The sequence below is a fragment of the Aquarana catesbeiana genome, linkage group LG01, assembly GCF_042186555.1.
Source record: "Aquarana catesbeiana isolate 2022-GZ linkage group LG01, ASM4218655v1, whole genome shotgun sequence".
In the NCBI taxonomy this organism is placed as follows: Eukaryota; Metazoa; Chordata; class Amphibia; order Anura; family Ranidae; genus Aquarana; species Aquarana catesbeiana.
Window position 1 is genome coordinate 902,662,174 of NC_133324.1, and position 14,177 is coordinate 902,676,350.

Below are 14,177 nucleotides of genomic sequence, written 5' to 3' on the forward strand. Positions count from 1 at the left end.
ATATATATATATATATATATATATATATATATATATATATATATATATATATATATATATATATATATATATATATATATATATATATCTATATATACACACATATACACACACATATACACACACACACTGCTTTGTATTTAAAAATCCATTTGATGATGTATTACTGATTACAGAGCCGCATCAATTTGTCTCTTTTATGTTTAACTAAGCTTTATGGCCACCTCTGTGCTCTATCAAACATGACTGATCTATAATCAATGGATTTATAATTTATAAGTAACATCAAGGGGTTTTACCTCTGGATTCTGCTTCTCTCGTGTCATTATTTGAAGAAATTCCTTCAACAATTGATCCTTGTTTGAATGGCCGATCATATGGACATCTGGAAAAGCATTAAATCATGAAAAGGATCGTTTATATACTGTACATGCCTTCATATCATGAGACATTTGCAGGACATACAGTGGGGCCTACTTCCAAAAATAAGAGAGACTGTTTAAAGCTCAGCTTCAAACTAAAAAGCACCATACAAATTTTTTTTTTTTGCGCTATAAACAAAACAAAAAAATAACAAAAAATAAACAAAAAAAAGAGCGACAATTTTGCTATAATAAATATCCCCCAAAATATATATTAAAAAAAACCAAATTTTTTCCTCAGTTTAGGCCGATATGTATTCTTCTACATATCTTTGCTAAAAAAAAAAAAAAAAAATGGCAATAAGCATATACTGATTGGTTTGCACAAAAAATATAGCGTCTACAAAATAGGAGATAGTTTTATGGCATTTTCATCATTAATTTTTTTTTTTTTTTACTAGTAATGGCGGCGTTCTGCGATTTTTATCATGACTGCGACATTATGGCGGACACATCGGACACTAATTTGGGACCATTGTCATTTATACAGCGATCAGTGCTATAAAAATGCACTGATTACTGTGTAAATGTCACTGGCAAGGAAGGGGTTACCCACTAGGGGGCAATCAAGGGGTTAAGTGTGTCCTAGGGAGTGATTCTAACTGTGGGGGGGGGCTTCAACTCACATATCAGCGATCACTGCTCCAGATGACAGGGAGCAGTAGATCTCTGTCATGTCACAAGGCAGAATAGGGAAATGCCTTGTATATATAGTCATCTCCCCCGTTCTGAGTCTCCGTGACACAATCGCCGGGAGACCGGCAGACATAGAGTCCACGGGTCCCGCGGGCACGGTCACCCTGTACACGGCTCGCACCTGCTAGCCCCGCAAATTAAAGGGGACGTACAGGTACGCCCATTTGCCCACCGCTGCAATTGTGCCGACGTATATCGGCGTGCATCGGTCGGCAAGTGGTTAATAATAGCACGGCACTATAAGTAAACAATAAATTTAGGTCTATATTCCTCACACACGTTCCTGGAAACGAGGCTCATCAGTGATGGATGCTGTAGCGATTACCAACTGGATACTGGAAACATCAAGACAGCACACCCAAGGACCACCATCCAAAAAGGTTTTTATTGCAGAAAGATTACATCACAAAAGACGAGCCCAATGTTTCGGAGCCACGCAGTACCCCTTCGTCAGGCATGCGATCCAGTACTAAAGTCGACTAAAATCTCCAGTACCCACTTGAACTTTAGCTTTCCTCGGAGCTTCACCTGTCTGTTAAAGCCCCAGCCCCCTGACTATCAGCAAGCTGAACTGAATGAGAGAGGTTCCCTCCGTCTGCTGCCTGAGAGTTCTGGATCAATGCACTGCATACCACAGAGGAGGAACTCTATCTGGATGTGATGTGGGGAATGTTTCCCCCTCCCAGCAAGGTAGTGGTGCTTAGTACTGTGAAAAAATAACGGCCTCCCCAAACCGTCCAGTTTTCTCCCCTGTGCACTTCCTCCCTCCCATTTACTCTTACAATTGCCCTGTATTTGGTTCCAGCCATCCTCCCATCTTCCCTGTCCCTGCTGAAGAAAAGCATCCCCACATCTGGATGCTGCCACCACCATGTTTCACGGTGGGGATGGTGTGTTCAGGGTGATGTGCAACGTTCGTTTTCCACCACACACAGCATTTTGCTTTTATGCTAAAAAGTTCAATTTTGCTCTCATCTGACCAGAGCACCTTCTTCCACATGTTTGCTGTGTCCTCCACATGGCTTCTTGAGAACTGCAAACAGGACTTCCTATGGCTTTCTTTCAACAATGCCACTCTTCCACATAGGCAGGATTTGTGGATAGTAATTGTCATGTGGACAGATTCTCCCACCTGAGCTGTGGATCTCTGCCGCTACTTCAGAGTTACCATGGGCTTCTTGGCTGCTTCTCTGATTAATGCTCTCCTTGCCTGGCCTGTCAGTTTAGGTGAACGGCCATGTCTTGGTAGGTTTGCAGTTGTGCCATACTCTTTCCATTTTCGGATTATGGATTGAAAAGTACTCTGTGAGATGTTCAAAGCTTGAGATATTTTTTTTATAACCTAAACCTGCTTTAAACTTCTCCACAACTTTATCCCTTACCTGTCTGGTGTGTTCCTTGACCTTCATGATGCGGTTTGTTCACTAAGGTTCTCTAACAAACCTCTGAAGGCTTCACAGAACAGCTGTATTTATACTGAGATTAAAATTACACACAGGTGGACTCCATTTACTAATTAGGTGACTTCTGAAGGCAATTGGTAAAAATTAGATTTTAGTTAGGGGTATCAGAGTAAAGGGGGCTGAACTCAAATGCACGCCACACTATTCAGATGTTTATTTGTAAAAAAAAAAAAAAATTAATAATTGAAAACCATTTACCATTTTCTTTCCACTCCACAATGTGCCACTTCGTGTTGGTCTATCACATAAAATACATTTAAGTTTTTGGTTGTAACATGACAAAAATGTGGAAAAGTTCAAGGGGTACAAATACTTTTTCAAGGCACTGTATCATAACTACTTTGTGCATCCAGGCTTTTAAACCACGACAAATTGGGCTTTCAATTGGTGGTAAATGTTAATGGATATCTTCTGATTTTTTTAAATTGTTCTTTATCAAAGGAAAACTGTCCCAAATTGATGAAAAAAATAATAATTTTCTTTTTAAATTTAGCTGTACATTTCTTGCTACTGTCATAACCTACCATCAAAGATCAACCCAAATTAAATTCTCCTGATACTGATGATTGCAGCAATACCACATATGTATATGTTACATGTTGTTTGTACCTGTAGTAAAGCCCAAAACAATGTGCATTTTGTTTTTTGTTTTTATCTTACCTAAAACACACTGACACTAACCGACACAAATACTAAAAAAAAAAAAAAAAAAAAAAAAAAAAAAAAAAAAAAAACCCTAACCCAAACACTAACCTTGGCACTGACCTAGATCAAACATTGGTCTAGGTATTTTTTTATTTTATTATTATAATTTTTTAATCACATTTTTTTTTCTCTCTGCAAGGAGAGAGACAGAGGAAATGTCACTCTCTCTCTCTCTCTCTCTCTCTCTCTCTCTCTCCTCCATTCACAGAGAGAGAAATCACGGGGGGCAGGCTTCACAGTGACTGATCGCTGCGATAGCCAAATCAGAGGCTATCACAGCGATCAGGTGACCCGGAATCGGGAGTTCCAGGTCCTGATAGTTAGCACAGGTCTAGGCGAGATCCCAGTCTCTGTGCTGGAAGCGCGCCTCACAAAAAGAGATACGCAAATATGTGGCCCCGCAGAAAAAAGCCCAGTCCACTGGGGCCACATATTTGTGTTAGGTCGGCGTGAAAGGGTTAAAGAAACTTGGTTTTATTTATAAAGACAATAATGCAGAACTGGGAGGCAACCCCCACTGTGTCTCCGTGAAAAAAGGGCAAAATGGACTACAGTGGGGAAAATTATTATTTGATCCCCTACAGATTTTTTAAGTTTGCCCATTACATAGAAATGAAGGGTCTATAATTTTTATGATTGCTGTATTTTAAATGATAGAGACAGAATATCAACCAAAAATCCAGGAAAACACATAAAACAAATGTTATAAATTGAGTTGCAGTTCAGTGAGTAAAATAAGTATGTGATCCCCGAGCAAAACATGACTTAGTATTTGGTGGAGAAACCCTTGTTGGCAAGCACAGAGGTCAGGTCTTTTTTGGCAACTTGAAGTTTCAGCTCCCTCCATACATTTTCTATAGGATTAAGGTCTGGAGACTGCCTAGGCCACTCCATGACCTTAATGTGCTTCTTCTTGAGCCGCTTCCTTTGTTGCCATGGCAGTATGTTTTGGGTCATTGTCATGCTGGAAGACCCATCCACAACGTCTCTTTAGTGTTCTGGCTGAGGGAAGAATGTTCTCATCCAAGATTTTACAATACATGGGCCCCCAATGCGGCAAAGTTGGCCTGTACCTTTAGCAGAGAAACAGCCCCAAAGCATGTTTCCACCTCTGTGCTTGACTTTAGGGATGGTGTTCTTGGGGTCATAGTTAGCATTTTTCTTCCTCCAAACACAAGAAGTTGAGTTAATGCCAAAGAATTTTGGTCTCATCTGACCACAGCACTTTCTCCAAATCATTTAGCTGTTCATTGGCAAACTTCAGACGGGCCTGTACATGTACCTTCTTGAGGAGGGGGACCTTGCGGGTGCTGCAGGATTTCAATCCATGACGACGTGTTGCATTACCAATGGTTTGTTTGGTGACTGTGGTCCCAACTGCCTTGAGATCATTCACAAGCTCCCCCCGTGTAGTTCTGGGCTGATCCCTTACTTTTCTCATAATCATCCTTAGGGCCCTTTCACACTGGGGCGGGGGCGGCTTTACTGTCGGTAAAACCGCCCCGCTAGCGGCCGAGAAAGGGTTAAAAACCACCGGAAAGCGCCTCTGTAGAGGCGCTTTGCCGGTGGTATAGCCGCGCTGTCCCATTGATTTCAATGGGCAGGAGCGGTGAAGGAGTGGTATATACTCCGCTCCTTCACCGCTCCAAAGATGCTGCTAGCAGGACTTTTTCCCGTCCTGCTAGCGCACCGCTCCAGTGTGAAAGCCCTCGGGGCTGTCACACTGGAGAGACAGCAGCCGCTGTTTCGGGTCGGTTTGCAGGCGCTATTATTAGCGCAATAGCGCCTGAAAACCGCCCCAGTGTGAAAGGGCCCTTAGCCCATAAGGCAAAATCTTGCATGGAGCTGCAGACCGAGGCCGATTGATGGTTATTATGGATTTCTTCCATTTGCGAATAATCACTCCAACAGTGGTCTCCTTCTCACCAAGCTTCTTGCTAATGGTCTTGTAGCCCCTCCAGCTTTGTGCAGGTCTACAATCTTGTGAGTCCCTGATGTCCTTTGTCAGCTCTTTGGTCTTGCCCAGAATTGTGAGGTTTGAATGGAAGAAAGATTCAGTGGACAGGTGTCTCTTATACACTTAACGAGTTGTTGTCAGAACTAATCTGTTTACCACATACTGTAGCCAGTCTGTGGAAGCCAGAATTATCCATTTCATGACTAAGCCTATTTTTGAAATTTGGTGTTTACAAGTTAAAATCCGTATTTTTTGCTAGAAAATTACTTAGGCCCCTTTCACACTGGGGCGGTAGGGGGCATCGGCGGTAAAACAGCGCTATTTTTAGCGATGTTTTACCGTGGTATTCGGGCCGCTAGCGGTGCGGTTTTAACCCCCCGCTGGCGGCCGAAAAAGGGTTAAAACCTCTCGTACAGCGCGGCTATAGCCGCGGTATAGCCGCGCTGTCCCATTGATTTCAACGGGCAGGAGCGGTGAAGGAGCGGTGAATACACTGCTCCTTCACCACTCCAAAGATGCGGCTTGCAAGACTTTTTTTACCGTCCTGCCAGCGCACCGCTTCAGTGTGAAAGGCCTCTGGCTTTCACACTGAACAAACAGCGGAGGCTGTTTAGGGGCGGTTTGCAGGCGCTATTTTTAGCGCAATAACGCCTGCAAACCGCCCCAGCGTGAAAGGGGCCTTAGAGTTCCCAAACATTATATATATTTTTTTATCAGAGAATCTAGAGAATAAAATGGCGATTGTCACAATATTTTTTATCACACGGTATTTGTGCAGCGGTGTTTTAAACGCAAATTTTTGGAAAAGGGACACTTTCATGAATTTTAAAAAATCCAAACAGTAAAGTTACCCCAATTTTTTTATATAATGTGAAAGATGATGTTACGCCGAGTAAATAGATACCAAACATGTCACCCTTTATAATTGCACGCATTCGTGGAATGGCGACAAACTACGGTACCTATGAATTTCCATAGGCGACGCTTTAAATTTTTTTTACGGTTACCAGGTTTGAGTTACAGAGGAGGTCTAGGGCTAGAATTATTGCTCTCGCTCTGACGATCGCGGCGATACCTCACATGTGTGATTTGAACACCGTTTACATATGCGGGCGCGACTTCCGTATGCATTTTCTTCGCTGCGCGAGCTCGCGGGGACAGGGGCACTTTAAAAAAAATTTTTTTTTTTTATTTATTTTATTTATTTTTTTACTTTATAAATTGTGTTTAAAAAAAAAATTTTTTTTTTTTACTTTTATTGCTGTCACAAGGAATGTAAACATCCCTTGTGACAGTAATAGGTGGTGACAGGTACTCTTTATGGAGGGATGGGGGGTCTAAAAGACCCCCGACCCCTCCTTTGCACTTCAAAGTATTCAGATCGCCGAAAATGGCGATTCTGAATACTGTGTATTTTTTTTAAACCGGCGCCATTGGCAGCCGAGTAAACGGGAAGTGACGTCATGACGTCGCTTCCGCGTTTACAATGAGAAGGCTGGAACGAAGCCGCCCACAGCTTCGTTCCAGCCCGCCCCCAGCCGCCGAAGGCACACGATTGGACACCGGGCCTCCCGATCACAAGGGAGGCCCGGTAAGAGCGGCGGGAGGCGGTTTTTAGCCGCATCAGTTGTTATACTCGGGTAGCCGATCGCCCGCTGTAAACAACAGTACCGGGATGATGCCTGCAGCTGCGGGCATCATCCCGGTATAACCCCGGAAAGCCGAGTATGCATATCTGCGTACGGTCGGCGGGAAGGGGTTATTGTTGGTTGGTAAGGGATCAAATACTTATTTTACTCACTGGACTGCAATTCAATATTATTTATAATTATAACATTTGTATCATGTATTTTTTCTGGGTTTTTTTTTTATTGATATTCTGTCTCTATAAAATTATAGGCTCTTCATTTCTTTGTAAGTGGGCAAACTTACAAAATCTGTAGGGGAGCAAATAATTATTTTCCCCGCTGTATCTCGGTACCCACACTTCTGTTCAACTATTTTTTGCCCATATTTTATTATTTATAAAGACGCTATATATCACCATGGCTTAATCTGTGTCTGTAGTGCATGTTCAAACCCTAATACCATAAATAATAACATGTTATTAGAATTTTACTCCAGGAGTATATTATGAGTTTGGAAATTCTGGAGAAATGCATTACAATTTAGCTAAACCCATTAGATTTTAGTTGACTAAATTAAAATTTTAATTAATTTTTGTCATAGTTTTCGTCAATTGACTTCATTCTAATTTTATTTTCGTTTTGTTTTGTGTAGTGTGCACAGAGCAGTGCACATGACCACAACTAATGCGCATCCCAAACAAATGAAAGTGATGGGGGGAAAAGGAGAGGTTTGGTAACTCGTGGAAAATACTGTGAGGATGCAGGAAAGCACAGAAGGAACAATTTCATGAATGAGAGTGTATATGTATGGATTATTTTAGGAGAATAAGGATATTGTTTAGTGTCACTCTAAACTTGAATGCTCCTACAAAGGGGCACATAGCCTGGGCACTAGGTTTGCATTTTTTGTCCATAGGAAAGTTTGGTTGCTTGTACTGAACAAGTGAAATAGGTGGAGCTTTCAGGACCATACACCAGAACTACCATACATCTGATTTAGGTTACCTTTCCAGATCTGAGGTAGAAGCTCAAAGCGGTTCTCCATCTCTACCACCTGCAGAAGATCCACAATGCCTTTCATATTCAGATAAAACCTCTGTGGAAAAGGACACAGCGTAAGTATTCAGATTTTCTACGTTCATCTCAACTTTAACCACTACAGCTCCAGCATCTGTATACTCCCCTATGGACTAGAGCAACTTTTACATTTCAACTGTGGGCCCATTGATGACTGTCACTATTTAAGGTAGAACTAAAGGCAAAACATTTTTGGGGGATAGAGTGGAGAGGGATTAGAACACCTGTCAGTTTTTATTGCTGTCTGTGTCCCCATTAGGGAGATTCACTCTCTCTATTTGTCCTGTTTACCATTGTCACTGAAAGTGAAAGAAAATCCAAAAATATTGCATTGACACCAGAACCTGAACAGAAGAGAAACCTTCCAATTTGGACACCAGTTCTGGCTACACCTCAGGGATTTCCTCTCACTTCTTGTGGCTATAGGACAAGAAGTGAAGGTAAATCTCCACAATGGTACACAGATGAAAAAAAAAAAGAAAAAAAATTCCAACAGGAGTCATAACCCTCCTATACTCTATCCAAAATTTAAAAAGTTTTTTTTTTTCTTATTTTGTGCTTTTTTTTTTTTTTTTTTTTTTTTTTTAATGCATTACTAAAAAAAAAATGTAAGGAACGAATGAACATTACATTAATGATAAAAAAAAAAAAAACACAGCCATGGGAAGAAAAGGGGGGGGGGGGGGGGAGTTAATTAGGGCCAATTAAGGTCAAAGTGTTTGTTACCCCAACATTTCATATTCCTGATATGTGCCTGCTGTACCATGTACTTGTATGAGAAAGTATCCTGTTTTCTTTGTATAGCATCCTTAATGTAAAATCCTTGGTATTCCTTCCAGTCCCTATGGTTTCCTATCAAAAGATTGCACACTAAGCAGGAGAGCACACTGTGGTCAGTTCTCTACTTGTGCTGGGAACTGCAGTGTGTTCTCCAATGATCAGACATGTCCTGACACGCCCCTGCTGCACAGCCATTCACTGGGAAGCTCAGTGAGTTGCATTTCTCTTCCCCCCAGCTCTTATGGAGCTGAGAACAGAGGGAATGTGATCACTTATAAAAAAAAAAAAAAAAAGGGGAAAAAAAAGATACAGTGCCTTGAAAAAGTATTCATACCCCTTGAAATTGTTCACATTTTGTGATGTTGCAACCAAAAACGTAAATGTATTTTTTTGGGATTTAATATGATAGACCAACACAAAGTGCCACATAATTGTGAAATGGGAGAAAGATGATAAATGGTTTTCAATTTTTTTTTACCAATTAAGATGTGAAATTGCATTTGTATTCAGCCCCCTGAGTCAATACTTTTTAGAACCTCCTTTTGTTGCAATTACAGCTGCAGCTACAGTCTTTTTGGGAATGTCTCTACCAACTTTGCACATCTAGAGAGTGACATTTCTGTGCATTCTTCTTTGTAAAATAGCTCAAGCTCTGTCAGATTGGATGGAGAGCGTCTGTGAACAGCAATTTTCAAGTCTTGCCACAGATTCTCAATTGGATTTAGGTCTGGACTTTGACTGGGCCATTCTAACACATAAATATGCTTTGCTCTAAACCATTCCATTGTAGGCTGTATGTTTAGGGTCGTTGTCCTGCGGGAAGGTGAACCTCCACCCCAGTCTCAAGTCTTTTGTAGACTTGTCAGCTTTTTTGTCAGCTTCCCTGTCCCTGCTAAAGAAAAGCATCCCCACAACATGATGATGCCACCACCATGTTTCACAGTGGGGATGGTATGTTCAGGGCGATGTGCAGTGTTTGTTTTCAGCCACACACAGCGTTTTGCTTTCAGGCTAAAAAGTTTAAGATGGGTCTCATCTGACCAGAGCACCTTCTTCCACATGTTTGCTGTGTCCCCCACATGGCTTCTCACAAACTGCAAACAGGTCTTCTTATGGCTTTCTTTCAACAGTGGCTTTTTTTCTTGCCACTCTTCCATAAAGGTCAGATTTGTGGAGTGCACGACTAATAGGTTGTCCTGTGGACAGATTCTCCCACCTAAGCTGTGGATCTCTGCAGCTCCTCCAGAGTTACCATGGACCTCTTGGCTGCTTCTCTGATTAATGCTCCCCCTGCCCGGCCTGTCAGTTTAGGTGGACGGCCATGTCTTGGTAGGTTTGCAGTTGTGCCATACTCTATTTTCGGGTGATGGATTGAATAGTGCTCAGTGAAATGTTCAAAGCTTGGGATATTTTTTTAAATAACCTAACCCTGCTTTAAACTGCTCCACAACTTTATCCCTGACCTGTCTGATGTGTTCCTTGGCCTTCATGATGCGGTTTGTTCACTAAGGTTCTCTAACAAACCTCTGAGGGCTTTCCAGAACAGCTGTATTTATACTGTGAATAAATTACACACAGGTGGACTCTATTTACTATGTAGGTGGCTTCTGAAGGCAATTGGTTCCACTAGATTCTAGTTAGGGGGTATCAGAGTAAAGGTGGCTGAATACAAAGGTACACCACACTTGTCACATATTTATTTGTTAAAAATTTTGAAAATCATTTATCATTTTCCTTCAACTTCACAATTATGTGCCACTTTGTGTTGGTCTATCCACATAAAATCCCAATAAAACACATTTACGTTTTGGTTGTAACATGACAATATGTGGAAAATGAAAAAGTATTCACACCCCTTTAAAAAGACACTGTATTTATAATTTTTTTTATATTTATACACAAATGTTTTGCCTTTAATTTCTATTTTCTGCTGGGAAGGGACAGGGCACACTACACATGTCCAAATATTTGGATGAAGTCATTTCAGATATGTGTATGTCCATAACTTATTATTATTATACAGGATTTATGGAACGCTGACAGTTTACGCAGACAGTACTAATACAATATAATTTAAAAGTGGATTTAAACCCGATTGATGAAATTTGAGCTGGGCACATATATGCAGTGTCTTCTTGTCTCTCTTCAAAGCACTATGTCCCCTAGCGGTCTCTTGCTCCATAGCTCTGTTATCAGCCTAACTTCTCACACGTTCTCTGAGATGGGAGATAGAAGTGTGTGTCGGGGGAGGATGCTATAAATAGATTAGCAATCAGCTTGCCATCTAAGAACAGACCTCTGCACAGTCCTTTCTTCCTTTACCTATGAGGAGAGGGGGGTGTGTGCCTTTCCTCCAATCAGCTGTCTTGGCTGTATGCCAACAATCCACTCCCAGTGCTAACCAGGAAGAGAAAAACGAACATGAAGAGCACTTTCTAAAGGATATATACAGATGAAGACAGCAGATACACATGTACAACTTATGTAGGGAGATTTGTGCATCATCTGAGGCTGTTCACTTTACTGGGTATATGTGAGGGTTTACCTCCACTTTAATACATTAGGAATCAGAAGGCCCTACTCGTTACTTGTCAAAGTACCCCTTTATTGCCAGAACTTACAGACGGAATGTTCTCTCTGTACCACTTTAGGACCACATCAATGCTCTCCAGCAGGCAGAGGATGTTAAAAAACTTGCCACTGCAAACAGAAAGGAAAAGTGATTACTGTAAGTGATTGCTTGTACACCTTGGCTTCTGTTTTTTTTTTTTTCTTTCCACCTGCAGATCCTCATGCTTTGAGGTCTCAGTTGTATATGTATCATTTATGGTTTGCATTCATGTTGTATAACATGTATATCTGTATCTAAACTTTATGTTACCCTTCTGTGAAATCTCGATCCGTTGTGCCAAACTGCGCTATTGTGGAGCTTGGGGTCTGTTTTGTATGCAGAATTATTCTTAACCATTTCAATACCAGGCACTTTCCCCCCTTTCTGCCAAAAGCCAATTTTCAGCGCTGTCACTTTTTAAATGACAATTGCATGGTCATGCTACACTGTGCCAAAACAACATTTTTATCATTTTGTTCCCACAGAGCTTTCTTTTGGTGGTATTTGATCACCTCTGTGGTTTTTATTTTTTGCTAAATAAAAAGACAGAAAATTTTTGAAGAAAAAAAAAAAAAGTTCTTCTTTGTTTCCGTTATAAAATTTTGTAAATAAGTACATTTTCTCCTTCACTGATGGGCACTGAGAAGGCGGCACCAATGAGGTGGCACTGATGATGGGCACAGATAGGTGGGACTGATGGGTGGCAAAGATAGGCATCACTGATGGCACTGGCAGGCATTGCTGATGGGCACTGATTGGTATATCCCTGGTGGTCCAGGGTGGGCATCCGCAGGGGGAGGGGGGGGGGGGGTTGGCTGCGCTGATAAACAATCAGCACAGACCCCCCCTGTCCGGAGAGCCGCCAATTGGCTCTCCTCTACTCGCGTCTGTCAGGTGAGGATAAACGGCTCTTCCTGTTTACAGCGCGATCAGCCATGATTGGACATGGCTGATCACGTGGTAAAGAGCCTCCGTCAGAGGCTCTTTACCGAGAACGGTGGTGCGCTGTGTCAAAATGACACAGCCCACCACCAATCGCTGCGCTGTGCGCCCTCAGGGTGCGTGATCATGGCTTATCCTGCTGGACGTCATATGACGCCCAGTCAGGATAACTGAACCACCACCCGGCTGTCATTTTGCTATAGGCCGGACAGGAAGTGGTTAAGGTGGACCTTTAGTCTTGCTAGATTACTTCAGGCTGGCCCCTTTTGCAGGTATAGCTGCATAAAAAAAAAAAAAAAGTAGTGTCTATAATGTTTAAAATGCAGTAATACACTATGTCTCAACCTGCTCTGCACATGCTCAGTTGTGCTCCATTTTTAGGCACTGACAAATTTGTAGAGGTCGGTCTGCTGACAGCCTTAAAGCAGAATTAAATCCTCCTATCCTTTACAGCCAAGGACGTTGCTTCTGTTTGATCTGCAACTGCGATGGTGCTGCACATGTGATCAGTTATGACACCAGCCATTTGATGATTTGACAGTTTGGTTGAGGACACAAGGAAATGTGACAGTTAGCAATCCGTTAAATGGATGGGTTTAGTTCCACTTTATGATTTACTGCTGTTCAGGGGCTCTGGGCTTTAGCAAAATGGCAGCCTCCAGCAAGATGAAACCGGAACAATGCCGGAGGCAATTTATTGCACACACTATTTATGGTAACATAATCATTAATATGGAATGTATTTTCCTTGCTAAAGAACATTACTTTTTATCAAGCTGTTATGTGTAAAGTTCCACTTTAAGATGTACAGACCACCAAACAGAAGGAGAGATGGTTTCATGTTTTCTGAAGCATATAGTCATTTGACTCTTCATTCCCTGCACTTCTTCTCGCCTACAGTTTTCGTCCTACATTGTATCAGTGCAGTTTTTTTCCTACACTGTACATTGCATCTGGAGAGTATTCACAGCGCTTCACTTTTTCCATATTTTGTTATGTTACAGCCTTATTCCAAAATGGATTAAATTATGTTTCTCAAAATTCTACAAATACCCCATAATGACAATGTTAAAGAAGTTTGTTTGAAATCTTTGCAAATTTTATTAAAACCTCAAGTCTTTGAGTATGATGCTACAAGCTTGGCACACCTATTTTTGAGCAGTTTCTCACATTCTTCTTTGCAGGACCTCTCAAGCTCCATCAGGTTGGATGGGGAGAGTCAGTGCACAGCCATTTTCAGATCTCTTCAGAGATGTTCAATCGGGTTCAAGTCTGGGCTCTGGCTGGGCCACTCAAGGACATTCACAGAGTTGTCCCGTAGCCAATCCTTTGTTATCTTGACTGTGTGCTTAGGGTTGATGTCCTGTTGGAAGATGAACCTTCGCCCCAGTCGGAGGTCCAGAGGGCTCTGGTGCAGGTTTTCATCAAGGATGTCTCTGTACATTACTGCATTCATCTTTCCCTTGATCCTGACTAGTCTCCCAGTTCCTGCCGCTGAAGAACATCCCCACAGCCTGATGCTGCCACCACCATGCTTCACTGTAGGGATGGTATTGATCAGGTGATGAGTGGTGCCTGGTTTCCTCCGGATATGACACTTGCCATTCAGGCCAAAGAGTTCAATCCTTGTTTCATCAGACCACAGAATTTTGTGTCTCATGGTCCGAGAGTCCTTCTGGTACCTTTTGGCAAATTCCAGGCGGGCTGGCATGTGCCTTTTACTGAGGAGTGACTTCCGTCTGCCCATGCCACCATATGGGCCTAATTGGTGGAGTGCTGCAGAAATGGTTGTTCTTCTGGAAGGTTCTCCGCTCTCCGCAGTGAAATGCTGTCAAAGTGACCATCGGGTTCTTGGGCACCTCCCTGCCTAAGGCCCGTCTCCCCCAATCGCTCAGT

At 42.0% G+C, this 14,177-nt stretch overlaps 1 protein-coding gene across 1 annotated transcript in view; it reads right to left on the reverse strand.

The window, feature by feature from the left end:
• Positions 1–14,177, reverse strand: part of PTCD3 (pentatricopeptide repeat domain 3) — an 86,696-nt gene that overhangs the window by 14,127 nt on the left and 58,392 nt on the right. Inside the window, exons 18-20 of the mRNA XM_073610980.1 lie at positions 11,350–11,428; positions 7,877–7,967; positions 300–385 (exon numbers count right to left, since the gene is read on the reverse strand). Of these exons, the coding sequence (XP_073467081.1) occupies positions 300–385; positions 7,877–7,967; positions 11,350–11,428 (256 nt within the window). The remainder of the gene's footprint in view (positions 1–299; positions 386–7,876; positions 7,968–11,349; positions 11,429–14,177) is intronic.